At 45.0% G+C, this 26,719-nt stretch overlaps 3 protein-coding genes across 9 annotated transcripts; 1 reads left to right on the plus strand and 2 right to left on the minus strand.

Annotated features, from left to right (window-relative positions):
- Positions 1 to 179: 179 nt before the first annotated feature.
- RILPL2 (Rab interacting lysosomal protein like 2) lies at positions 180 to 3,373 on the minus strand. The gene is made up of 4 exons (XM_048964082.1): positions 2,962 to 3,373; positions 2,361 to 2,512; positions 925 to 1,023; positions 180 to 466 (listed from the first exon to the last, which is right to left on the minus strand). Exons 1-4 carry the CDS (start codon positions 3,292 to 3,294, stop codon positions 442 to 444), a joined length of 609 nt encoding a protein of 202 aa, XP_048820039.1. The 5' UTR covers positions 3,295 to 3,373; the 3' UTR covers positions 180 to 441.
- SNRNP35 (small nuclear ribonucleoprotein U11/U12 subunit 35) lies at positions 2,559 to 17,640 on the plus strand. 5 transcript variants are annotated; one of them, XR_007380314.1, is made up of 3 exons: positions 3,392 to 3,595; positions 3,864 to 5,291; positions 15,423 to 17,640. XR_007380314.1 is itself a non-coding variant. In XM_048964070.1 (2 exons), exons 1-2 carry the CDS (start codon positions 2,569 to 2,571, stop codon positions 4,661 to 4,663), a joined length of 807 nt encoding a protein of 268 aa, XP_048820027.1. In that variant the 5' UTR covers positions 2,559 to 2,568; the 3' UTR covers positions 4,664 to 5,625. The 5 variants fall into 5 exon arrangements, 3 of the variants coding, with proteins under 3 accessions (XP_048820027.1, XP_048820026.1, XP_048820029.1); XR_007380315.1 differs by lacking the exon at positions 15,423 to 17,640 and adding an exon at positions 10,768 to 10,785; XM_048964070.1 differs by lacking the exons at positions 3,392 to 3,595; positions 15,423 to 17,640 and adding an exon at positions 2,559 to 2,575 and having other exon boundaries at positions 3,864 to 5,625.
- On the minus strand, positions 5,749 to 26,408 carry RILPL1 (Rab interacting lysosomal protein like 1). 3 transcript variants are annotated; one of them, XM_048964077.1, is made up of 8 exons: positions 25,923 to 26,408; positions 22,657 to 22,807; positions 18,636 to 18,754; positions 17,687 to 17,905; positions 15,027 to 15,199; positions 14,408 to 14,500; positions 10,860 to 10,947; positions 8,352 to 8,469 (listed from the first exon to the last, which is right to left on the minus strand). In XM_048964077.1, the coding sequence occupies exons 1-8, from the start codon at positions 26,220 to 26,222 to the stop codon at positions 8,464 to 8,466; spliced, it is 1,149 nt and encodes a 382-aa protein (XP_048820034.1). In that variant the 5' UTR covers positions 26,223 to 26,408; the 3' UTR covers positions 8,352 to 8,463. The 3 variants fall into 3 exon arrangements, with proteins under 3 accessions (XP_048820033.1, XP_048820034.1, XP_048820035.1); XM_048964078.1 differs by lacking the exon at positions 10,860 to 10,947 and adding an exon at positions 11,777 to 11,852 and having other exon boundaries at positions 8,356 to 8,469; XM_048964076.1 differs by lacking the exon at positions 10,860 to 10,947 and having other exon boundaries at positions 5,749 to 8,469.
- Positions 26,409 to 26,719: the final 311 nt, after the last annotated feature.

A 26,719-nucleotide genomic window follows, 5' to 3' on the forward strand; every position in this document is an offset into this window, starting at 1 on the left:
TGGAATTCTTTCCCAGCACTTCACTGTGAAGGCACGTGGATGTCACATATCTTTAAAAAAAAATAACACATCTTAATCTTATAAAATCACTTTGAGCTGATTACTCCAGGATGTACACAAGGTCAATGTACAGGAGTACACCTCCATCATAGGTTCTCTTAATAAGAACAAACAAAACCTTTATATATAAACATTTATTTTTTTTTCACAAGTAATGTCTGAAAGGAATCCAACAATGCAAAAAGTGTACATATGTTAAACGGTTGCTAAAAAAGCAAAGTAAAGCCTATTTTGAAAGAATATTGTACAACAATTGTTCTGAGACTGCTTATTCTCTACCACTAAGAGTGATGCTTTGTTCTCCAGTTCTTGACTCCTTGCTCCTTCAGATGCTTTCACTGGGGCCATTTCTGAACAGAAGTGGCAAGTTTTCAAGAATGTTCATTTTCCATGTTTAAAAGAGAACCTGCAAAAGAAAAATACAAATGGAGAAGAAGGATCATGCTGTGTGATTGCCATCTCGGTGTGTTCTGCTATTTTGGGGATCTTTAAGGACGTGACCTGAGCTTGTGGATGCTGCATGCAGCTGCTTGCACGCACTGTAAACAAACCCCCAGGGACAGCAATCATGAGTCTTAATGTGCTGACAGGTCCCAGGTTGCATAGTTTTGTTCTGAAATGCTGACTCTTTGTAGAAAAAAGTGTCACCCCGCTTCTCTAGGTGGAGCTTGCCTTCCTGTCCATTGCTTTTTGAACAGAAAAGGATTTCTCTATCACATTTGAATTTTATAGAGAGGAGGAGGAAAAAATATCCAGGCAAGTAGGCCAAAGTTCAAAATTCCCCCCTGGATTCACTGTGTGTGCAGTGTGTCCTCATCTCATGCTTTGCTAAAACAACATCAAAAAAAAACTAGACAAACTTACAGCCGTTTGACAATTGTCTTCTCACTGCTGTCCTTTCTGCTGCCACGGGGTTCCTTCTCCAGTTCTTTAGTCTCATCCTTTCTCTGTGAGATGATCCCACTGATAAGAGAAGTGGATTTTGTTTGGTTTTGCTATTTTTGTCACTAGCTTAGTATGGTATTGCTGTCCAGTGCACAGTCTGGGATGTGAGAGAAGGTGGCTTTTGGCTTATCCTGTAATTCTGTATAAAATTATCTGAACCCCAAAGCAGCATTTACACTCCATCTTGGAACAAAGCTCTGGGTCATTAACAGCATATTTTAAACTTTCCTACCAATTTTTAACTTGTCCTGTAGTAAGCTATGTGTCACACATGAGAAATCAAAGACAAGAAGCTATTCCAGTGGTTGCACAGTGAAGGTAGTTGGCCAAGATGGGGGAAGCTGCTGCCTCACTGCTATGGGAGAACTGCAGCTGTGCAGACAGTTTGTAAACTGACTTCTTGGATTTAACTTTAACTTTGACTTGTTACAAACAAGGCAAAGGGCAGCCTTGAATCTAAGAGCTTGTTGCTTTGTGATCTCAGATGAAATCCTTAGTTCTCAAACTTTGTGAGTCTAGATTAAAAAATAATTTATTGCTCCAAGGACCATATAATACAGCCAGAAGCATGAGGGGCAGAGGTGGGAGAGGAAAACAGCCTTGGAGGTGAAGCAGTTTGTAGCACAAAAGGAAGACCCTTCCTGATTCTCGTCTTCTCCCAGGCTGCTCCCTTCTAGAAAGACTGAGATTCTGCTCTGAAGAAACTTAGCACAGAGTTGTGCAAGGAACTGTAGCTGTTGGCATTCTTAAAAAAAAGCCAAAAAACAAAAAGCCACAAACAACAACAACACAAAACAAAAAATGCTTCTCTTCCATAATAGCAGAAGGGCTCAACAGGCTGCGTTCTACATTAATGCTGTACACATGCTGGGAGCAGAGGAACAGTAGATATGCTAGCAGACCCCCATCTGTACTCACAGCAAGTTGGAGGAGGAAGTAAATTTCTGCTACAACAAAATGGAAACCCCCATGATGTTCCAGTAAGTGGCGTGGCTTTAGACAGGAGCAGTGTGTGCAACTGCTGTAACTATGCAGGTTTTTTCTCTGCGTGAGAACTCAGCTTGTATACAGAGATGTAAAAACCACATGTAGGTTTTCAGGGGCACAGTTATTACAATAGGCTGCCAACTGCACAAAGTCAGAGGCAGTTCAGTCTTAAAATTCTGCATAGAAGCTTCATCGTTCCCACACTTTTCTTTGCTCATTTGTAGGTTCTTGGGAGCAGATATGTCTTTTCTTCTAGGGTTGGACAGTACCCAGCTCAATTTAGGTGCTCAAACCTGCAATGCCATCATCTGATAAGCTCCCTAGAAAGAAGTAAATGTTGCTTGTTCTTTGCTGACCACACCATATACCTTTTGTAGCACTGCAGCTCCTCTTGTACCACGAGAAGTTGAGCTTTCAACTGGTTACGTTCCTGCAATACATCTCGCAGCTCCTGTAATGTGAACCGAGGCCGATTTGGATCTGTGAGGTCTATCACCATTTTATCTGGTCCCAAGTTGGGCTGCAAAATAAGAGATGTAAAGTAGGGGATGTGATCTTGTAACCGGTCACAGCAGGATGGGAGGTAAGTTGCACCAGGGGAGATTTGGCTGGGTATTCGGAGAATCTTCTCCCACAGGGCGGTCAGTGCTGGCACAGCTGCCCTGGGAGGTGCTGGGGTCACCATCCCAGTAGGAGCTCAGAAGCTGTGGGGATGTGGCGCTGAGGGATGCAGTTGGTGGGCAAGGTGTGATGTGTTGGTGATCTCCGTGGTCTTCACCAACCTTAACGATCCTATGTTACAAACACACTGCGATTGTTACAACGAGCATCCCTTCCTCACCACCCCGATCTGTTTCCCCAGCAGTCAGTTGCTATTGTTCACGCTCTGTTTGTATCCCTATCGCAGCAGCGCCCACCGGGCGGCGAAGTCTCGTTTCAAAGCGTCGAAGCGCTGCTCTCCCCACCCACCTGCTGGCCGCTCCCCGCCGCCCCGCGCCCCCGCAGCGCCTCCAGCTCGTCCCGCAGGCTGTCCCGCTCCATCCTCAGCTGCTCCTCGTTCAGGCTGCCTTCGCTCACCAGCGCCTCCAGCATCTCCAGCACCCGCACCATGCTGAACTGCAGCCGTGCGGCGGCGGCGGGCGCCTCGGTGCCGGCGCTGAGCTGCAGGAGGTCCCGGCCCACCGCGGAGGAGATGTCGTAGACATCCTCAGCCGTCAGCTGGAAGGGGCTCTTCTGCAGCGCGCTCTCGGGGCCACCGTCCTCCTCCCCGTCCTCCTCCTCCCCCTCCCCGCCGCGCCGCATGTCCGCGGCCCGTTACTAACTTCCTTCCCCAGGGCCGGACCCCGCGGCTTTCCATCGAGGGGCCGCGGCCCAGCGCCGCCCCGCCCTGCGGCTTCCGACGGGCGGAGCCGCGTTGTGCCCGCCCCGGAACCGCCTCCGAAGCGGGGCGGAGCGGGACGTGAGCGCGTCCGGCGCTGCTTTGCTCCGCGGCTGCCGAAAGGCGTGTGGGGGCCGGGAGGGTCGGGGGGAGAGGCTGAAGTGAACGCGGCGTCCCTCGGCTCGGTGTCAGCTGGCGGCGCGAGGGGCCGCGCCGTGAGGAGAGGTGAGGGGTGGGAGAGGGAGCCGCGAGGGCGGGAACGGGGCGGCTCCGAGGGCGGCTCCGCTGTCCGTGTGAGGCCCGAGATCCCGAAGGGCTGCGGAGCCGCGCGGGGAGCGGCTGCTGAGGCGGGGCCGGCGGGGCCGCGCCCGGTTCTCGCTCCGGAGGGTTTCTGTGAGGATCGCTGCGCTCCGGGAAGCGCTTCCCCCCGCCTGTTTACCTTTCTAAAACGTCAGCAGCGAGCTGTGTCTAATTTGATTTCTTTTCCCGCCAGCGATGAACGATTGGGCGCCCATAGCGAAGGAGTACGACCCCCTGAAAGCCGGGAGCATCGACGGCACGGATGAGGAGCCCCACGACCGTGCCGTGTGGAGGGCCATGCTGGCGCGTTATGTCCCCAACAAGGGCGTCACCGGAGATCCTCACCTCACCCTGTTCGTAGCGAGGCTCAATCTGCAGACGACGGAGGAGAAATTAAAGGAGGTCTTTTCCCGATATGGAGACATCAGAAAGATCCGTCTGGTTCGAGATCTGGTCACGGGATTTTCCAAGGGTTATGCGTTTATCGAGTACAAGGAGGAACGCGCTCTGCTGAAGGCCCATAGAGATGCCAACAGGCTGGTTGTCGATCAGCACGAGGTCTTTGTAGACTTCGAATTGGAAAGAACTCTCAAAGGATGGATTCCTCGGAGGCTTGGAGGAGGTTTTGGAGGCAAAAAAGAATCTGGGCAGCTGCGGTTCGGAGGACGGGACAGACCTTTCCGGAAACCTATTAATTTGCCAAATGTGAAAAATGATTTCTATGGAGAAGGCTCAGCAGAGAAAAGAAACTGGTCTCGAGAGGGAGCAAGGGACTGGAGAACAAGAGACCGAGAGCATGAAAGGAGCAGAGAGAAGAGGGGGCCAGAAAGAGAGCGGTCGTGGGGTTGGGCTGACAGCGAGAGAGAAAGAGACTCAAAAGAGGAGAGGAGCAGAGGGAGAGAGAGGAAGGACAGAGACAGAAAGGACAGAGAGAGAGACCGGAGCAGGGAAAGAGATGCCAAGAAGCAAAGAGATGATGATAAGTATCGATAGCTGGCAGCACCTTGTCTTAAGGGAATGATGGGGAGCTTGAGTATGGTGACTACTCTTTTCTGTAGTGTGACACGCAGTACTGCCCTTAATGCTGCCTGGGGGCATGCCTCTGCTGTCATGGTGAATGAACTGCTATGGAGGAGATGATGCAGGAAAACGCTGTGCCTTCTGGAGGATGTGGACACGACTCTGTTGTAGGTGTCACCTTCAGCATGGGGCTGTGAGCTGCATTACCCAAACGAGCAGTTTCATGTTATTGTCTTGTGCCTTTGACTTTTATCTGCTAGAAGCTCTCTATAGTGTGTTTCTAGTGCCATTGTTCTTCAGAGAAATTAAACGTTTCTATTAATATTTTAAAGTGGTGAATAAGAAATGCACGTTACCATCCCATCAAAATTGAGTGCTCACCTCATTTTGCTGCTGGGATCACTGTTCATTAGAGACCTCCATATTTCATTCTTAATGTGCCAGATGCCCCCTCTCATTTTGTGAGATGGATGCCCTTTATGAAGTCGCTTTATGAAGAAATAGGAATGAAACGATAGCAACAAACTAAGCTTCTGAAACATGTGACCCAAAACAGAAGCTGAAAGGAAGTGACTTTATTTTCTTGAGGACACTGGGACAGGTGAGATCTGTAGTAATATTATGTCCTTAAGTAGTTCTGCGAGGTGTGAGAGAAGCATGTAGTAAGAAATCAATTTTTTATGTACTGGGAATTGTTATTACCTTTTATTAGAGGAATGCAGACTACAGACTAGTAAGGAGGAAAAAAACCACATTCCTGATCAATAGATGAGCAATCATTGAAGGACACTGTCATGGTTAAATGTGGTCGCAGCTGCATCCACTGTCCTTTCCTCCTCACTGAAGGTAAAATCCTGTCTGCATTTTAACTTGTACTTCTGTCAGCCTTTAAATAGCTGCACCCTCAACTTGGCCCAGCTCGAGGCTGTATATCCATGAGCAGTGACATAACCCTTTTCCAGGGGAAAGAAGCCAGATCTGCGCAGTGCGCCCCCAAAGCAGGTAGTGTTAGCATTCCACACAAAGGAAAAAAAAAGATGCAAGTCTTGAAGAAATGCTCATTTCTCAGAAATATTTATTAAACTGTTAAAATGATTTACTGCCCAACCGAAACAGAACAAAAAAACACACAAAAAAACCCCAGAACAACTTCAGTGATCCTGCGCTTTGGAGACAGGATTGTTACGCCCTTTACCTGGCAACATCCTGCCTTCCTTTTTACAAGCAGATTTTAGCTAAATATTGAGAATCTACACGATAGGTCTTCAACCCTTTACGTACTCATCCCTATCTGCCATCCTTTCTGATGGCGCTTTATGTGTATTAACTTGGTGTTTCTAACATGAGGACGAGGAGCGGAGTGGTTAATGCTAGCAGGAGTAACTAATTAGATTTTTGAGGTAATGGGCTCAGAGATAAATAGGGGAAGGTTGTACTGCTTAGTGTCATTGTTTGAAATTGGCTGCGGATTTGACCCAACAACAGTGCGCAGGGCTCTAGTGTGTGAAACCAGCTTTACATGCACTAGGCCAGGACAGCTGGTTTTTAATATATGAGCTTAGATGCTGGGGGAAAACAGCTCAGCCTGTCTTTCTGTTGTCTCAGTTCGTTGCTCTTAGCTTAATTTGAAAAGTGATGTGCTTATTCAGGCTGTGAATCTGCTGCATCTTTCATTGTTTCTGTTCACTGCATCTCTAAATCTCTCAATGTGTCAAATGACTGTAAACTATGCTAGAGAGAGATGGGAATCATTCACAATTTATTTGAACTGCCTACAACTATAGTGTGCTTTTTTATATTCCCCACTCAATCTGAAAGTGAAATCAGGATCTTCACAACTAAAGTATTACAGCAAGTCTTCCCTCCGTTTGAGAATTGCCTTTCATGCAAGGGAGGGAAGTGATGCTTTAATGAAAAGTTTTCTGTAAGCATAAAAAACTTAAGAAGTGTTACCAAAACGTAACCAGGCAAAATTCTCTCTCTGCCTAATACTAGCATCAAATGCTACTGTTGCTACATCAAATGGAAATGCCTTTGATATAAGGCCACGTTTCTCCCTCCTGCCCCAGGCAATGTCAGTGACAACTGGCAGGCACAGTAAATGCTCACCCTATGATGTGCTGAAGGTCTGTGTTCAACGTGAGCAGTTACACACAGGAGCAGAGCAGCATTCAGCCCACTGTTGTGAAAACTGATTTTCTCTCACAGCTTCACATCAGATGAGCTAAGAGCCTGGATTTGCTGCCTGTATGCATTAACGAACCCGTTGCTGGATCATCCTGGACTGAGTACAACTGGCCTGCACTAAACCTTCTGGTTTGCTCTTATCTAAGTATTCTTCAGGACATCCTCAGCCACCTGCATCCAGCTCTGCCTGCCCAAATTGCCCACAGGTGCAAAGCTGGGTTGTGCACTGCCACAGACCGTGCACACGTAGTAATTATGCTGCGTGGGGCTTTAGTGTTCTGGTTTAGGCAAGCATGACCTTGGTCAGCCCCAAGGGTCTTGCATGATTAATTGCAAAGCAGATGTAGACCCCACCTCCTGCCAGTTCAGATGCATTCACGTGCTGGGCTTTTGATGGTGAGTTAAGAGTTAAGCCCCCTCCACTTGCTGGCTGCATCAGTCAATGTCAGCGGAGCAACCTGCACATACAGAACACATCTCTGCCAGCCTAAGTAATGTTTAGGGTAGTCAGAAAAAAGAAAACATTTTGAGCTGGGGTCATCTCAGAGTCAGTTAAGATAGCTCATGTCAGCTGAGGATGTCTTTTACTCTGAAGTTAGGCAGTCTTACCTAGACAGAAAAGTGGAGTGTGACTTAAATCAAAACCTGCCTATGGGAAGGGGACCTAACTCCTTAATGGCAGCTGTCTGCTACTCTAGGGAAAAGTCTCTGGTAAGAAAGAAAAAATTCAAGTGTTAGAATTCTTCCTTGTAAGCAATTCTTTTTCCATTACTACTGCAGAACTCATGGCAAAAAGCAAGGCACGCTCACCTCACACGTGGGTTTCTTCATGCTTTAGGCACTGTAAGCATCAAGGGAAATGTACATTCCTTATCCCTCTTGAGGCTACTCCAGTTTGTCACTTTCTATCAGGTGGATTTCCAAGGGGTTACTCTGCAAAATGCAGGAGTGAACTGGACAGGACACAGCAGTGCTACAATCTGCAGGGAGAGCGGCCAGCTGTGGTAACCCTCTTGAAAAAATTCTTACCAAGTTACAAAAAAGCAAACAACCAAAAGTTTTAACAAATAAGGTGACAGGGTCTTTGCCAATAGATATTGTACACCGCAAACAAACTTCTAATAATGGCACAGGTCTTTTTTTTTGGTTTAGATAAGCTTGTGTTACTGTAGTTAATGCACAAACAAGACCATAGACTTGTTATTCAGCACAAAACAAGTCATCTAGAAGCTTCAGTGTCCCCGGGTATCAACTGCTCCTACAAATCTTGGATTCCGTTTTCAGCAGTCACCAAGTAAACAGTGAGTGATCCCTTTTGAGGAGTTCATCTGGAACACAACCACTGCAGCGTGCAAGGCAAATAAAGACCATGAACTGCCAGATCTGTTCACAGAAGCTTCTTGTTACTACTCTGTTGAGATGTTCTGCAGGAAGCTCAGGCTTTTAGTCACAGGTGTTGCAGGGCTTCTTGTCCTTGCTCTGTGTAGGTGTCATCTTTATTTGAATTTGACCATTCACGAAAAGTATCCTGGAAATGGACGTTTTTCTGTGATGCCTGCATACGTTTCTTATCACGAGAGAAGAAACTAAACCTTCCGAGTAGGAAGGAGGAAGGAGGGAGAGGAGGGAAAAGAAAGAATACTGTTTACCATCTTGAAAATACCTCCACGCCCACCACAGCACACAGCACAACAAAACACAGAGCAAAAAAATCTGTTGGCATCCACAAAAACCAAGGCGGTGAAGCCTGATGGGAGTGCATGTCAAAATGTTATTAGAGATGAAGTCATTGCAAAATCTCAAGCAGCTTTGCTATGGAAGCTTCAGATAAGCTCTAAATGCTGTTGACTCTACAAGTGCAGTTATCAGTTTAGATGTATGTTCCTCCTCCCCCAGCCCCAAAATACAGAAGCCACAAAATAGAGGTTAGTTTCTTAGCATAAGTAAAGTGGTATCTTTAGTGTTAAATCTGTATAATTTATTATAAAGCAGAAATAGAGGATATTCTTAGTGGTGCCAGCAGAGAAATTCATAAGAAAATAAGCCTCCACAATTTTTTCCAGGTGAGCACATTTTGCTGCATAGACTCAACTGCTGCAAATGTAAATGAATAACTGCACTCAGGTGCACAAGAGTGTGCAGGATGGAGGCTCTAAGCAAACGCACACAAGTGTGCACGTCATTTCCTGTCACATGGCTTGGGTGCTGTAAGATAATGACACACGTGAACCAACAGCCATTTAATACAACAACAAATTGCCAGCTTACAACACAGCTAAACGGTACAGTTGGAAAAAATCCTTAGTATCATTTTTGTATAGCATGGAGTTACTTGATTAAGCAAATTCAAGTCTTGTAACGAGTTCAGTAGAAGAGCTGTTAGCACTGTGCTTAGGTCTGCTGAGAAATGCAAAAGTTTTGGTTCCACACACCAAAGGTTTGAATTGGCCTCACACCCTTTTGGTTTTAATGCTGCACTCTCTGTGCTAAATACTGGTTTGCCTGCACAGTACCAAGAGAGCTGCTGAATGCTTCTGTGTAAAGATAAACTCAGCTTTGACAGAAGGTGGGATATTCGTCAGGGCATAAACCTGACCCTCTATCCAAACTTCTCTACCCACACACCCTTCAGTCTCCTCTCAGCACCAGGATCCCAACCTTCCACACTGCCTTGTGCAGAGCAGGGAGTTCTGCCTTCAGTGTCCCCAGGCACACAGGGGGCTGCACGTGAGTGTCAGACAATGTTTAAGGCAGCTTTCATGAAGTAAAAAAACCCAACAACATCCAATTGTATACACAGCTAAGCATATTGGTAATTACTAATATTACTAACATGGTAACTTGACCTGAAAGCTGTAAAAGGCTGCACAAGGGCAATGCAAGGTAACTAACAGGACCTGAACTTTTGCATTTCCTGGCTCCAAGTGTGCAGACTTCATAGGGAAATCAGTCTTTCTGCACTTAATTAGTCTCATATATATTTTTTTTACCACCCTCATCACAGCAGCCCATAAATTCACACATGGATGGTATTTCTTTTCAGGGCCAGAGTCAATTCAGCTGAGAAGTGTCCAGTCACTGAGGCTTTCTGCTGGGCACCATCAGGCTTAGTACCTTAGTGCCTCTATTTATGTAGTAAGTTTCCAATGAAACTGTTCAGTATTTCTTTTTTTTCCACTTTTTATCATGAAATTAAGTAAGAGAAAACAGCGTTCGTAAAATCTTGACACCAGGCAGGATTGGCCTATTTTTAATTCCTTCTGAAACAGTGAAAACTGTTCTTACACCTCTTCTTATGGAGAATGTTTCAAAAAAGCATATTTATGGAGAAGAAAGAAATGTAAATACTGTGTTGCTGCTGTAGATAAAAAGACCTCCAAAGCAGCAGTTCCAATGCAAAGAGAATTTGCTTTAACAGTTACCAGCATCTCCTCCAGCAAGAGTCAAGAATAGGGCATCAGAATTGGTTACTGAGAGTGCACACTCTATTCCCAAAATACATAATTAGAGACAAAATCTACAGCACATAGATAGAAAGACATGGAAGCAACAGTCTATTATTAACACTGGAAATTAATGTAGAGATTCAACCGTTATGTTCTGTGAATCTGACTGACTCGTAACAAGTAATTAGAATGATGTGGGTTCTTTTAAAAGCATTGGTGTGGATTATCAATAGGCTGTCTTAGTAAGCTAAGTAAAACTCAGAGATTCGGGTTAAAATTGCATGTTGTAACGGTTTTCTGGTGAGTAATGATTGGCTTAGCACGGTAACAGTAAGGCAAAAGGTGAGAAAATGTCAGTACTCGAGGATGAGCACGGAGGACTATGGCAGGTGGTGCACTGACTGGTCATTCTGATGGGCACTTTGTGCTTCTGTGATCCCACAGGCAGCCGATGAGAATGCAACCAGCAGTCCATGTTAACAGGGCCATGCAGAAGGAAAACACGGTACCAAACATTAACAAAAAATAAATCCTACAAGGGACACAAGTCTTCTTATTGGCTGCAATGTGGGATCATCTGGAATCAATCCAGCTGCTACCATGGGCATTATGGCTGTAAAGATCCTGGTCAGGAAAGTACAGACACAGAAGAGGTAAGACTGGAGCAAGGGAAAGAAAAAGCATTCCATTAAGAAGAAAAGACACAAACATAATACATGGGGTTACTCTGAATTATCACACACGACGTATTACAGGGAGAGGTGGATCTGCATCACCCAAGACAGCTCTCCTCAGTGAAAACCTCTTATTTAGAAAATGAAGTCATTGAAACAGATTTAATTGCTTTTGAATTTCTAAAAGATACCACTTTTCTCTTGTGAAACATCTGGGTTGGATTTCTCAAGGTATTACCACCTCTAGCAATGCAGAGCAGAGTGCACGTTTTTCTTCCCAAGAAACAAACAGGCACATACACAATGAAATGAAGGATGAAGGTGTAAGTTAAATACAAAACAGGACAGTGCTGTGACTACTGGCTACTTGCACAGAAAACAGGGTTAGACAGGACCAGCACTGCACATAAAGACTCTACAAATGTTACGGCTGATAGTTTTAAGTTAAAAACCAACATCACATTTGAAATCTTAAAATAACCTCCTAAGCAAGCTACTTGGTTAAAGGGCCTGCATATCTGCTCCACAAGAACCTGCTTTGCTTCACATGCAAAAAGATGCGAACTGCAGGGCAGCTAAATGTTTGTCTGAAACCTTGCAACTACTCTAGCAGAAGTATTTCCTAGCTGGCCAGCAGCAAGACCACTTCTTTGTAACAGTTCAGCACTTCTACTAGGATTGTACAATTCATGCAATTTAGAGCCTGAGAGAGCAAGCTGGCTGGGAGCTCAGTGCCCAGCCAGCCCCACACAAGCCTGCCAACAAACCTTCATCCATACCTGGAACACCCTCTGTTTTTCTAAGGATTCTCCTCAGAGGTTCTCCCTTGTGCCAAATATTTTTTTGAACTGTGGACTAATGTCAGTTAAAGATTAAGCAGAAATCAGGAAAGGCATTTCACGTGTGACCAAATGCAGCTCTCCCCAACACAGCCACTCTTAACTGCTAATTTTAAATTCAAAATGAAAACATACAAGTAAACATTGTTCTATCATTTGCAGTAGCTACAACATCTGCTTTTAAGCACTGTGACACACTCAGCTGCAGCAACCAGACAGACACATCAGCTTTTGTAGACTGCAAGAATAGCAAGGGAACTTATGGCTGCTTCAGGCATTACGTCAGTGACAAACAAGCCCGTATCCTTGAAGTAAAAGCAATAGGGCATTTTCTGCTCAAAACACAGGGCGCATTTCTAATCCTTGTACTCTTCCTCCTCAGTAAACCTGGTTACGTTATTTCAGCAAAACTCTGACATATAATGAGGCAGACAGATGTAGAAACAAATGAGTGCAAGATCAGAACGCAGTCAGAGCTTGCGCCAAACCTGCAGATACTGGGACCAAAAAAATACTGAGTACTCTAACTTCTGTTTTCTTTATGTGAGTGCTGCACAGAAACATCTTAGATGGCATGGGACACATCTCATTCCTTGAGATGGGAGAGAAAAAAAAGGGCACATCATACAAGCAAGAGTGAAACTTCTCTTGGGACTGCAGTATCAGTCTGTAAATGTTTTTGTACTCAGCTTTTTGTTTGGTCAGGAGGAAAAGCCTGAAACAGAAGGCAAAGCAACCCTACTTTCATTCATAAAAGTACTCTGAACACAGACAGCAGAGGCACAAGTTTTCCTCATGTCATTAAGTATGTAGACTTTGTGTGTCAGTGTGTTACCTACACAGTCACAGGTGAGGTGCAGTGTTCTGCCTGTGACAAGGAGAACAGAAGAGTATGTGGAGGTGTAGTAATAGAACAGAGCAGATGCCACATATGGGTTCCTTGCTTTTCCCAGCAGTGAAATCTCCTCTCTTTTCAAAGGTCACGGCTGCCCCTTGTCAGCCACTCTGAGAACTGTCTGGGTTGTAGAAGTAACCCATCCACAAGCACAGTGTTGATGACAAACACAGGGAAGATGGGGCAAAGAAAATAAACCTGACAGATCCCATCCAGGCTGTAAGAATGAGACAAATCTGAACACAATTACCACCGTTTGGATTAGTTAAGTAGCTCAGTGGCTTTATCTTCCCTTATTTAACGTGAGAGCTAAGTGAAGAGAGAGCAGAAAGAACAGGATTGTTGCCTTTTCTGACAGGGGCCAACACAACAAGCTTTTACTTTTTATTGTGTGAGTTTTCATTTAAATATATTTAAACACAGAATGTGAGCAACAGGAAGATAAGGGTCTGAAAATGTGCACTGATTGAATGATTAGTATGATGCTCAGCAGGTATTCAATGATAAACTAACTGAGGAGAAGAAATCATCACAGTAACTTGGTGAAAACACTTCTATGCCTCCTGTCATGGCTCCCTGCATTGCTTATGTATGCATGCAGAACGTAGAGTCAAGGCTAACACCTGGAGAGCACGTGCTCTGACTCACAAAACCTCCTAAAAAAGCACTAAAAGAATTTAAAGGAAAGGAGAAGAATTACAACAGAGACAGATCCTGCGAGATGAAGTATTACTGCAGGTGCAGAATGAAAACTTAAGTCCCAGTTCAGTGTATTTTCCAGCCATCTGAGAGCAAGGGTTCTTCAGCAAACAAAGCAGCAGAGAGGGAAGCTGAAGACTTCTGAAAATAATCACAAGTGCCCTCCTGACTTTATGGTGTTTTGGATCAGCCCAGATCTCCCAGGAAACTTTCACAGGGCTGCTGCTATGACAAAACAAGGTCTGGAGTTTATGGACGTGGGGATGGAGGAGTTTTTTATGGGCAAACAAATAAAATAATGTATGCAGTTTAAAAAGTTAAGCTTCCAGTATTGTAACAACTCCAAAGGCTTAGTTTGGAAAAAAAAAAAACATGGAAGGAAAGAATTTTGACAGACAAATGGTTTGGCTTACACTGACTTTATAACCAAGTTGTAACTAGTACAACTGACAGTAATCTTAGCTTTTGGACAGCACCATTAAATACTTCATCAGAAGAGGGTGTGATTCTTCATAGCCAAAAAAGCTGGCACCCTCTCTCACCAGGCAGTTCAGCAAACAAAAAGTTTTTGTGCTCTATAAGTGCTTGTCAGAATCTAAAGGCTTAGATTAACAAGGAAACAGGCACAGCAAGGTCACGGGGAAAGCTGACTCTCCACACCCAAATGCTGAAGGTCTGCGGTTGGTTTTACTTGTGAACAATGCTTTCCACATGTCTCCCAAGCATGAACTGGGGCCCAGTGGTTTGCCTGTGACATTCCACCACCTTAGGGACTGTGCATTAAGGAACTGGGACTTGAACTTAAACAAAGCTCCAACATTCCTTTCTGGAGAAAACACAGCCACTCAACATCTGTCCCATATACAATAGGGATGTGGCTACCTTAATTTTGAATATCTTCAAAAACTGCCCTACCCAAAAGAAATGTTTTGCCTTTGTAGACTATTTCCAGGATCCTTAGAAAATTTGCTACTTACAGTCGTTTGATTCCAGACTCAGGCTGAGTTGAGGGTTTTGACTGAATTATGGGTGTAGGTTGAGGGGGTCTAGTTTCTTCTTCTGTTTCCTCACTTGAAAGAATGAAAAGATAATTAATGTTGTCCTCTCAAGTCATGGAAGCTTTAAGTTCTAACAGTCAATCTAAAGCAGTACTACTTATGAAGAAAGGTAAAAGATCTGTTCCAAGCTTATTAAATTAAATGGGGGAAATTTCTGTCAACTAAGAAACAGCACTTAAAACTGGGCCTCCTTTCAGTACTTTCCATTGTGACGAGAAAAAGCATAAGAAGACAATGAATAAAAATTCTACAATCTCAATTTTAGTCCCAGTCTTATCCTTGTTTTTTTCAGCTAACATTTATTAAGTGCTTGTAATTCTTCCAAAACTGGGGGAGAATCTGGGAGTTAAGAAGGACATCGTTTTTCCCAGCATTGAGAAAACAGTTATAAACTAAAGTACCTAAAGCCCTTATGCTTTCAGTATCTACTTCCAGCCTTTGTCTGCTGAGAGCATTCAGGAGCACATCTGCTGTCTCCTAGAGCTGCTCTACAGCTCCTCTGTGTGTAGCATGCAACGGGAGAGGAAATCTAACTTACCTTTTGTAATATAAAAGCTCTTCTTGAAGTAAAAACACTTTAGATTTCAATTCATTCCTCTCATGAAGGACGTCTCGGAGCTCCTGCAAGGTGAATCTTGGACGATTCGGATCTTTTAAGTCCACTGCCATCTTTTCTGACTCCGAGAGGCAGTCATCATTGTTTGGCTCTGTCTAGGAAGTGTAAGACAGGCTTTGAATTCATTGTGTGAACACATTTCTGAGAAGTTGAAAGTATTTATCAGCCTATTACCCTTCTTTCTTTTTAGCACTATTAAATACACTTTCAAGAGGAGCAGCAGTTTTAAGAGGAAAAAAATGTAGGAGGAATTCATGCTGAAGACTGTCAGCAGGAATAGCTCAGTGATCTGATCCCTTTGTTCTTTCTTGTGCTCAGACGGACCGACGACACACAGTGGGAACACAAAACCACATGCCCTGATTGCTTCTACCAGCCTAAACACTGGGTCCAACCTGAGCCACCACACAGGAGGTAAGATTTCTTATGGAGAAATTCCCGTGGAGTGCAGACTGCTAGAAAGCCCTCTGAAAATGTATGGTCTAATTTCTGATAAACAAATCCATTTAAGGGATTAATACTTTTAACAAATAAGGTGTATCAAACACCAGCCCTTATGTAAACACTGAAAAAATAGCATAGCAAAAATCCTGACAGTTCCTTCCAGTTCTTCCCACAAAGAGAAAGTGTCTCTGGATGTGAATATATGAAGCAGAGATTTAAGTTTCTGTCACCCCAATGCCTTTGTTTAAAAAACCAGGATTGATATTAGCACCAGGGTTTCCAAGTTTGAAGAAACACAGAGACAAAACAGCAGAGCAATGCTCATTTTTCCATTTGTTTGATTCCCCCTTAATCCAAATGCACTTATTTACACAGACTGTACTAGATATAGATGCACCCTAATGACAGTTTGAGGAGCTCACCCAAAGTATTCACTTCTTCTTCACGCTTCTAATTAGAATCTGAGTTGATGCCTCTTCTTTTGATTGTCCCACACCTTTCCCCAAATAACCTTTTTTTTTTTTTGCTGTATTTTGCTAAAATCAAAGACTGAGCAGCCTGTCTGTGGCCAATGCAAATGTACTTGACCAAAGCCAAGAAGCAACATCCATTCCAGAGCATGCAGCTATTCTAGCTTTCTGCTTACCACTACAATTCCTGTCTAACTATCATCCTGGCAGAGAAAGTGGACAACGACTCTAATTAGAAGTGGCACCATTGCCATGGAACAGAGAGAGGTAAAGAATGCATCCTTTCTCTCCAAAGACTGAAGACACTTTCACACATTCTGGCTTTAGGCCTATGCTCTGCAGCCCTGTTTACAAAGCTGGGTGTCCTAGCTGAATTAAAAGCAATGAAGTCATCCTTGTCATTATTAATACAGTGCTTGCCCAATTCAGCAGTGACGTTGAGTCGCTGTTGCCTTCCTGGGGTACTAGGTTACCCCATCAGCTTCTGCCTCTGCTTTCTGATGTACATTCTCTCCCATTCCAAGTGAATTAAATGTTATGCTCTCAGCTGCAGTCTCTCAGGCACATACAGTGCTGCTGTGCTTCTCACATGGCTCAGTACTGGAGCTCTTATCGACACAGAGAGCCAAAGAGCACTATGCCTCAGTGCTCCTCCAAATTCTTTCATATCATAAGACTCCTTATCCTACTTTGTGCTCTTCTAAAGGCAGCATTCGGAAAGGGAAACAGCACTTTCACTTGAGAAAGACAGAAGTAGTGTCACATGCACAAAAGCCTGAAAATGGTAGGTAGTACTTAGAGAATGTGAAATAAAGCAGGGATTTCAGGCAAAGTAGGCACATTGCACTGCATGCTGGCATTCTGCCCTCAGGTATGATCTGACTGCAGAGTTCTGCTCTCCCTCTGGGACTTCTGCTACAATTCCCTTTCTACTGTGCTTCATACTGTGGTACAGAGGTACTGTGCCTCTGCTATCGTAGTGCATTGCACCTTCAGGACCCACTAGGACTTGCAGATTTGCATACATACTCAACAAGGCTTAAACTACCTGTCAGCTGTTCATCTTTTCAAAAATCCAGACTGCTAGAAGATCAGTTTGTTTTCCTTTAGGGGAAGGGGCTGATCTGAGCAAATAAAATAAACCCAAATGTACTGACACAGCACTACCAAAACAGTCTGCTGTGAATACAAACTAACAGCTGGTACTCCAGAGATTTTGGACTCCCTTACGATGCTTTTAGTAGAATGCCATAGTAAGCAATGATTTGTTCTGCTATCTGGAGAGTTCTGCAGTCTAGTGCATGACCAAAAAATTACTCTCCCTAGAAAGTGCAGTGTGACACCAAGTCTCAGGGGAGAGCTGTCCTCTAATGCAGACATCCTAGTGCTAACCTGTCCTGCCACTCTGCCTTTTGCACAACTGGTTCTGTGCATTAGAAAGGAGGGTTCTGTTCCATTGGGCTGTCATCCACTCAGGGCCTTTCCTGTGACAGCGCAGTGAGTGACACTGACCTCTGTTCCACACCTGAATAAAACCATGCTGTCCTTGAGCCCCACCTCTGCCTCTGATTCATGTCAATCTCACTTCCCCGAACAAGAGGTGCTTGGTATGGAGACTGAGGTTCTGTAAAAGATTGTTCTTAAAAAGTTATTTGAAATGCCTCTTACCTGTATCTCCTCCCCATTTTGGCTGTCCTCACCCTGCAGTTTTTCCCTCAGTTTCCCCAGCTCTGCTCGCAGGGTGCCCATCTCCTGCTCCTTGGTTTGCAGATATGCTTCCAACTCCACCTTCTGCTCAATCAGTGCCTTTCCCTGAGCCTCGACAACTGTGATGCGGTGCCGCAGGTCATGGTTAATTTTCATTAACCTGTTCTGTTGCTGCTGAAGCTGTAAGACATTGATGCAGTTTGTCAACATCCATTCAGCCATCGCCCATGGTGACCAAATCCCAAACACTGCATTAAAGAACAAGTAGCGGGTTCCTATTAAATTTAATCTGGAAAACTCTCCTCACTCCCCAGGCAGTTTTTTTAATATCTAATTTCCTACCACAGTTGCAGTTTAAAAATTAGACTAAAACTTCTTTAATTGGTTTCCAGAGTAAAATCAGGTACTTTCCCCCAAGCACAGGGAATTCTCCAGCTAAAAACAAGTTCATCTTTTCCAATATTTTACTTTGTAAAAGCAAAGTTCAAGGACAGGGTGGTTTCCAGGATTCTGAATAATATCTTAACACAGAGCAGAGGAGAGGAAGATGAGACAGAGAAGTTCTTACTCTTCAATTTGTAAGTACTTTGCTTCGATCCCTTGGGTGAGGATGGGAAGCAAAATACATGTGAGGTGGCTGTAACACAGACGGATGTAAGTCATCAACTGATTCCCAAGGTCACAGTGGAGTTTGTGACTTGCTTAAGACTAAATGCAACTGAATCCAAATGCAGCAGGGGCCGCGTGCCCGCCTGACTGCCTGATCATTTTGGACGCTCCAGTTACGCTGCACTCTTCAGTTACCAGACTGATATCTGGCACTGCTTACAAATTTGATATTATATGTGAAAGAAGGCTATAGAAACATGGGTGAGAAAGAAGGGAAACAGGAAGAGCAAGAGCCACTTACAGCCTCTACATCCTCGTTTTTAAGTCCAAGTTCCCGGTCCTTTGCTCTGATTTCATCCCTCTGTTTATCTACAACTTCCTTCAGCTTCTTCATAACTTGCCGTTCTCTCTCTGACATTCCTGGTTAAAAAAAGAACACAGAAAACAAACTAAGGACAAGTAGGAGCTGCTGAGACCGAGAACACTAACAGGGCCATGATACTTCTAATTCCTCACTGTGATAATGGCTCACACCCACTAGGGACACTGATACGCACTGCTACTTGCTCTTCTCAAAGATCTGTGATCTCTCAAAACCAAGGTCTGGAGTGCAGGCAGCCTATGCCCTGCTTTGACACATCTCTGATCTTGGACAGATCCCCAAACCTCTGATTTATTCCCCTATTCACAGTGACACCAGACAAGATCGTAGAAACTTGGTAACAGCTGGATGGAGCTGTGCTGAAGCCAAAAAACAGCGCCAGACAAGGACCCTCACACCAGCCAGTGCAACTGAGCACTGGTTCCTTCCCACAACTTGCTCTCGTTTACTTGCAGTTCTTGAACCACTGCATCTATAAAAAGGTTCCTGAATCCACTCTTCTGCAGGCAGTCTCAGGGCTGAGTCTAAAAAATCAGCTGTATTTACAAACAAACACAAAACTCCTAAACTGCCATGGGGTACAGAGGGGCTGCAACAAGGCTTCAAACCAGCAGTTTTACCCCAGTAAGAGCCAGGAACAGCGAGTGCAGCTATATTCATTAGTATTTGTGTAATGCTTTGAGATCTTTAGATAGCAGGTGCTATTTAAAGGATAAAGAACCATTTTGGTGCTAACTGCTTCTCCTCCCACTATGCTCACTTTTCTCTCTAACATCTGGTGAGCATCAAAGACTTAATCGTGTGCACTGCTTACTACATTATCCTTTTTATTTCAGGAGGAGGGGAAAGGACAGGTGGGAAGTGTTTGTGAAACATCACATTGCCTTCCATTTTCTCCAGCACTGGGGAAGTGGGGAGGGAAATCACTAAGTGCCCTGAACGTAATTATCTCTAAATGACTCCAAGTCTAATATCTGCAAGATCTTAAATGGCACACCCAGCTGGCTTCCCTAGACACATCCTATGAATTCACAGCTTCCTGTTAATTGCTGAGATCACAGCATTGTTCCAGGGAGTAAAGAAAGAAAAACATTAAGGAAAAAAAAGAGAAAAGGCAAAAAAGAACATCCTTCATGTTTATACTTAGGAAACTGTTTACTGATGTATTTATACAACATCCATTATAGCAGACCAAAACACTGATCAGAGGTCGTGGCACTACTACTTCCTAAAGACTCACAATAAAAATTTGCCTTCACTTTGGAAAGGGAATGGTAGGCTTCTCTGCAGCCAAGCACAGGAGGTGTACATGACTCTTGGCATCCTGCTGCTTGTCTGTATTATCATGGCCAGTCTGAGAGAGCACCTCCTCTCCCAGCAGAGAAACAGCAGCCTGCTTGTCCAGTTTTGACACATGGGTCAAGTTTGCTTGTGGCATTTTGCTAGGAGAGTGTGATCAGCCAGCATCTCCACATAAGTGCTCTGTTTGAGTTCAGGGAGGAGTAGCATTAATGGATGCTGCAAATTTATCTTTAACCCCTCCTGTTTATTTTGTATTCTGCCACATGTGCCCTTTTCTATGAACGCTGCTCTGCTCTAATTTTCAGAGCACCTGCATGTTCTGTTCAGAGACCCTAGGTGTGATGGTGCTGATCTCCTTCATAAACATCTTCATTAAGCTGAAGTGAGGCTCTGTGCACTACAATGTGACTATTAATTGGCAAGGATTGAATCTCAAAGCCTTAGCACACCTAAATCACTGGCTTCTGCTGCCTGAGCTGAGAACAATTCCTTTTACCAACTGCGTGGTGAGTAAGCAGCCAATTGCTAATCCTGGGAGAGTTAGCAGCTAAGGGGAGACATGATCACAGCACCAAATCATGCTGAGATATGAAGATTGGAGCCTGGTCAAAGTTAATCTAGCTAACAAAGCGTTTCACTTGAAAACCAGCCTCTGTAGAGCCTATATGCATCAGATCAAATGACAGAGAGGAGAAAAAAAGCAACATGACTGCTTTCTGACACTGTCCAAACAAGTAATTTGAGACAAACCTGCTCATTAATGACATAATTTCCTAAATGGAAAGCAATTGAGTTTGATATAACAGGTCCCAATAACAAGCTCAGTTTGCTGTAAATTAATGTGACTTCACTTAAGTTGAGCATTTCAGCTAATAAATATCAGTGACCCCAGAATGTCATCTCTGGAATGGATTTGTTTGTTATTATACTTGCGTAGACACAGTAAAAATAACATGAAAAGCATGTGTGGCATTTGCTTGGCTAGCTGAATGTAAAGAGGATGGCTATATTTAAATACAAGCACATGAGCTCCAGTGAGCTAGATACCCAGTGGAAAAAAAGGTGAGAAGACAAAGGGGAAGATGGTTCTTTATAACAACGTCAGCCTTCACGGCCTGTGACTCATAACTGCCTTTCTGACACGTTACATGGAGTTTGTGGGCTGACATGGAGCTACTTTTAGGAGATAAACTGACTAAGCTGAAAGAGCTGCATTTGTTTTAGAGATAATAATTTTTATTGAAAAAGTAAAATAAAATTAAAAAAATTAATTAATTTCCCGGTTTTATAATTTAAATTTAATTCTTTGTAGTCAGCTCCTGAGTGGAAAGCAGAGGTAACTTAGCAGTGTCAGACAGTTTCACCCACCAACAGTGAGCTGCAATTTAAGCCCAACCCTCCAGTGTCTGAAAAGGATATCCAGCTGTTCCTCCTTTATTGGACCACAGCTGGGTGGTCTGGTTTTCAGGCTGGCCAGTGACTTTGCATGCTAGATGTGACACGAGCCTTCTGAGGGAGCTACAACTTCACTGACAGTCAGAACCCAATGTGAAAGTGAAGCTGTGGCTTGAAGCAGCGTGCCAGAGTCCTGCTCATGCACAAATAGTTCAGAGAGCCATCCTTCCCAGACTAACTCATCTAATCACAGCCAGGTTTTGCTGCTGTCACCATTCTCAGCTGCCCACCTCAAGGCTGCTTCATCCTCAAAGCTAAACAGTCATTTTTTTCAACTCCTCAGCTTAAACTCCTAGCAAAGTATCATGAAATGGACTTCATAGCCAGCAGGCTCAAATCACGTGCTATGAATTGGGAAAGCAAACAGACATCTGCTCCTTTGCCCTCACTCTTAGCAAAGAGCTGCTTGTTGAGCTGGGTAAGAGCTGAGGATGGCAATTGTTTCAGCTACTGCAGTGGAATCTACCTGCAGTTGCCAGTCAGAACCTTTTGTCTCAAAATTCATTCTGCCTCAAGAAAGAAGTTGCTCATGAATTACTCAGTTGTTTCAGCTCCTTAGGGTTCACCCACTCCCTGGTTCATACATCTCTTCACCTACTCTAAACTGCCTGGAAGAGTCTTGAACGGGTGAAGGAATCCTAAAGGGAAATAAACCAAAGAAAGTCTCTCAATTTAGTCTTTTAGAATATCTCTGTATGATGAATTGCTGTAATTGAGACAAATCTTGATTTTCTGCTTTACAAACAAACATCCTGAATAGATTGCCAGCTGCACTTCTTTTTGTGCACAATGGTGTGAAATAAACATTGCTGAATGGATCATCGTTTGTGTTAGCAAACATAAGGAGGGATGAAGAATTCTGTTTGCAAAACGCTACCTAAAGATAAAAAAGCAACAGACCAAAAAATGGTGCTAGACTTTACTTTCAGACATACTTCCTGCCCAACAAAGCTGTTCAGGCTTCTCTCTCCCTCCTGCTCCTGCCTCCTGAGTCTCCAGTGGAATCCCTTGTTCAGAAATTTTCTATTTAGGTTAAAAGGAAAAAAGAAAAAAAAAAAAGCTACAAACCTGCTGTGTTATGGGGAAAAAAAAGCCAGAAAGCCAGAATGTTTAGTCAAAATATTTTGATGAAGTATTGCTTTTATAACAAAAACAGGTGCTGAATTTGAAATATCAAACTTACCTTCATGCTTCTGAAATTCCTCTTCTGTGAAATTAATGTCTTTGTGAGACAAATTTGTCATCAACTGCTTGTTCTCCTCCTGCAGCTGTGCAATTTGGGTAAGAAGGTCCTGTGCTTCACCTCTCCAGACATCTTCCACCAGTTCTAATTCCTAAAGGATACACCAGGACAACACGTTGAGCATACTAAGAGTCTTTGAACGATGTACAGATCAAACCACTACAATTCTTCTATGACTCTCACAGAAAACAATCACATGAGACTACTTGAATATCTTCTATCTACTTTTCCAATGCCAGCATGAAGAACCCCAGTCTTTGTGCTGCTCCAACATGAGCCATTTATGCACATATATAATACACAGGGTCACTACTTGGTGCAAACATTTTTGACACACGATTTACCCAAAGGGAAATTCTCCTCATTTTACTGTGAGGACCTGATGAAAGGGATTGCTGTGTTGGTCAAGACAGCCAAACGTGAGCAAGAGCTGCCTTCCACATCTCAGGAAGCAGCTGCAAAGGCTGTTATAAATGCCTCAGAAACATCACAGCGTGGGCAATGGGGGGTCAGTGCTAGGCACACCCTTTTGGAAGGAGTAACATCTCTCAGTTAAATTTTTGTTACGAGCACAAGTGTAAAACCAGCACGTGACACTGTGCAGCAAACCCAGAGCTGCCAATCCAAATGATAAACAAGGCAAAACTGTGCTGCTTCTTACAGAACTTGTTCTATATGAAAGGCTGCAGTGGCATCTCTGTTAGTGGCAGCGAGACTGGCCAAAACAACAGCTCCCATTTGTCAGAACGCTGTGTGTCAACAGCAGCTGTCACCAATCCCAGTAAAGGTCAAATTAGGACAAAAAGTATCAGTGTTTAAGAAGAAACCGTTCCATTTAGAGCTTGTTCAAAACGTATCTGCCATAAGCAATGCTTCTGCAGTGAGGGACATTCTCTGCTCCATTTCATGTATGTGCTGCAAACAAAAAAACCTGCACGCAAATCACTGGAGCCAGCTGAGTCACTCGCTGGCTTTTGCATTCATCCAGCACGTCCCTCTCCTACCTAACAACAAAACACTCAAACAACCCTGCCAAGCACAGCTCCAGGCTAAAATAAGCTCTGCTGGGAGATTAAAGGACAGCTTTCTGCTTTGAAAGTATGCTTCAATAATGGGAAATCATATTCCTATTGACTTCCAGGTCCAAATACTATGTTATTCCAGCATTTATTGTGGCATTGCTGTCATTTTACAGTATCTCCTTGCATGCTGTTTTGCAGAAAACACAACATGACAAATAACATGATAAACAACAGATTGTCTATCATGATTGATAGACTTCATTAAGGATATTTCATAAATCACTGCTAATTTTACTCGAAACCCTTTATCTTGAGAAATACAAATCTGCAATGAAACTTAATATTGCCAAATACCTAGACTATTTACAATGAGGCTGCATATAACTCTGCAGCTAGAACAACGTGCTGACCTAGTTTGAAAAATGAAACAGCAGATTTCAGTTACAAGCACACTGATTTAAAACAAAACAAAAAAACCCCACCAGACTCTCTGAACTTACACAGTTCATATGTGGCTGCACTGTAAAGGCTATACTAAGGATTAACTCAGCAAACTTTCTTATTTATTGCTATTGAAGAGCCCAGTGAATTGGAGCAGAAATGAGCTCCTGAGCCCTCATTAGCAGAAGTATCAGACAGAGAAGGCAGGAGGTTGATGGACCAGCGGGTGCCAGTCAGCTTAGGAAACTGCAGGCATGCTCAGCCAGGTTTGGAGGCAGAACACATTCCCACGTGAAAGCTGAGTGCTAAAGGACCACTAAAAACATGTCTGGATTGGCTTTTGGATGCTTCTTGTGCACAAACATTTCTCAGTCTCTGGCCTTTTCTGCTTACCAGTATCTGAGACATAAGAGTCTTCTTATGGTGGGAATAAACTGGATGTGACACTGCTGGTCTGCAGTGATGCAGTGTGCTGGCCATCAACGTGATTTAAAAAACATATCTGTATGCATTGCATATTTTGTTTTCCTTGTTCAATGAGTTCCCAGCAAAGTTCCATTTGGTCTGTCTGAACACACCCAGAGGCATCTCATGACTACTACAGACACTGGCAGAGCAGAGATGTGAGTTGGCAGGGATCAGAAGACATCTGGCAAGGGCAGCCTTTGGCAGCTGACAGTTTCAGGAAACTTTTTAACACATACATGGACTTCAGAAGCCTCTGTGCAGGCTGTCAACTTGTGCAAGGATACTGGGTGTGTTGCTACCTGGCCCAGTTCTGTATTCATTTCACCAGGCAGCACTTTTAATACCTGAGATAAAGAATGTCAGCCTGCTGGCTGACAATGCAGGGGTCTCAGAAGTACGTGGGGACATCTGACTACATAGACAGCACTGGACCAGCATAACAGCCCACCCACTCACCTCCACATGCCATGTGCAAGAAGGGCAAAAGCATGGCTGTATGCTGTGTCTATTCTCTAGACCAGTAGACTTCATACCCTGGAGTCTTACCAGGGCTTTAGGCAGTACAGATCCTCTACCAGTCCGTTCAGAGACCCTATTCCTACAATTCCTTCTGCAAAATAATGCAAGAATTACCTTGGATTTTTCATGAGCTAAGCAAAAGTTCCCCAGAGAACTATTTGAAAAGACATAAACTGAGCCCAACTCTTGAAACTTGAGGTCTCTCCTCCAGAAATCCTATTTCCTCCCTATTCCTCCCCGTATGAGCAGGAATGGAATGAGGCAGCAGTGACTGAGCACGGTCAGTTGCTGGAAGAACCAATTCTTTTGCTCTGTTATCTGAACGATGTGAAGATCGGATCTGCCACCTCCACCGCAGTGAGCCGAGCAGCTCGCGGTGTCCCGGGACAGAAACAGGATAGGGGGAACGTCCTCAGTGGGAGCGGGCTACGGATCGCAGTCTGGGTGAGCGCTCCTCCCGCTCCGCAGCTCCGACACCGACCTGAGATCGCACCGAACAGCCGCGAAAGCGCCAGGAAGCCTGGCTTCAACATCACCCCCAGCTCTACACAAGAAAGGAGGACTACCGCAGCGACCCGGCGGGAAGCAGCGCTGCCTCCTCGTCCCGGAGCGGGGAAAAGCGAGGGGACGGAAATGCGGCGAGCAGGGAAGGGGTGGAGAAAAGGAGGGAGGAAGGAAACTTCCAGGAGGGAAGGAAGAAAACAAACAACAAACAGCCGCACGGCGGCACGGCCATCCCTCGCGCCGTCCCCCCACCTTCTGGTGCTTGCGCTCCTTCTCGATGCGGTCCATCCTCTCCAGGCGGAGCCGATCGAGCTCCAGGCGCAGCTCCTCCATCTCGGGGTTGATGTGGTTGCGGCTCACCAACACCTCCAGGATCTCCAGCACCCGCACCACCTTGGGCATCAGGCGGGCGATGGCCTCGCAGCCGTGCTGGTCGATCACCCGCTCAAACTCCTGCCCCACGGCCGAGGCGATGTCGTACACGTCCATCACCGTCAGCTCCGCCGCGTTCTTCTCCAGGGCGGTGGGCAGCCCTCCGCCGCCGCCGTCCATGGCTCTCCCGACCCCGCGGCGCCCTCATAGGCGGCGGCGGAGCGCCCGGCTTCCCTCGGCGAGCCGCTCTCCGGGCCGGGCCTCGCGATACGGCGCTGCGCTGCCCGGCGGGGCCGCGGCTCCGCGGGACTCGGCCAACTCGCGGGGCGGGGGTTTCAACTTGACCGGGCGGCGGGAAGGGAGCGGCGGCAGGAAAGGAGGGCGCGGCCGCCCCGCTTCGCCTCCCGCCCTCGCTACGCCGCTCGGGGCCAATGGCACGCACCGGGCGGGCCGGAGGAGGTGCCGCGCATGCGCACTGCCGCCGGGGGCTTTGTGCCGCCGTGCCGTGACGCGCCCGGGGAGGGATGCTCGGCTGCGGGTCTCGCTGTAGCGGGATGCGGTTTGGTGTTTAAGATTTTCAAGATTTTTACCTTCGGGGGTGAATGTGCACTTTTGGATGTTTTTAGTGTGCTTAGAGGTGCTCTGGGTGGATTTTTAATGTGCCCTGAGTGATTGTA

The sequence above is a fragment of the Lagopus muta genome, chromosome 17 (genome assembly GCF_023343835.1).
Source record: "Lagopus muta isolate bLagMut1 chromosome 17, bLagMut1 primary, whole genome shotgun sequence".
Lineage (NCBI taxonomy): Eukaryota > Metazoa > Chordata > Aves > Galliformes > Phasianidae > Lagopus > Lagopus muta.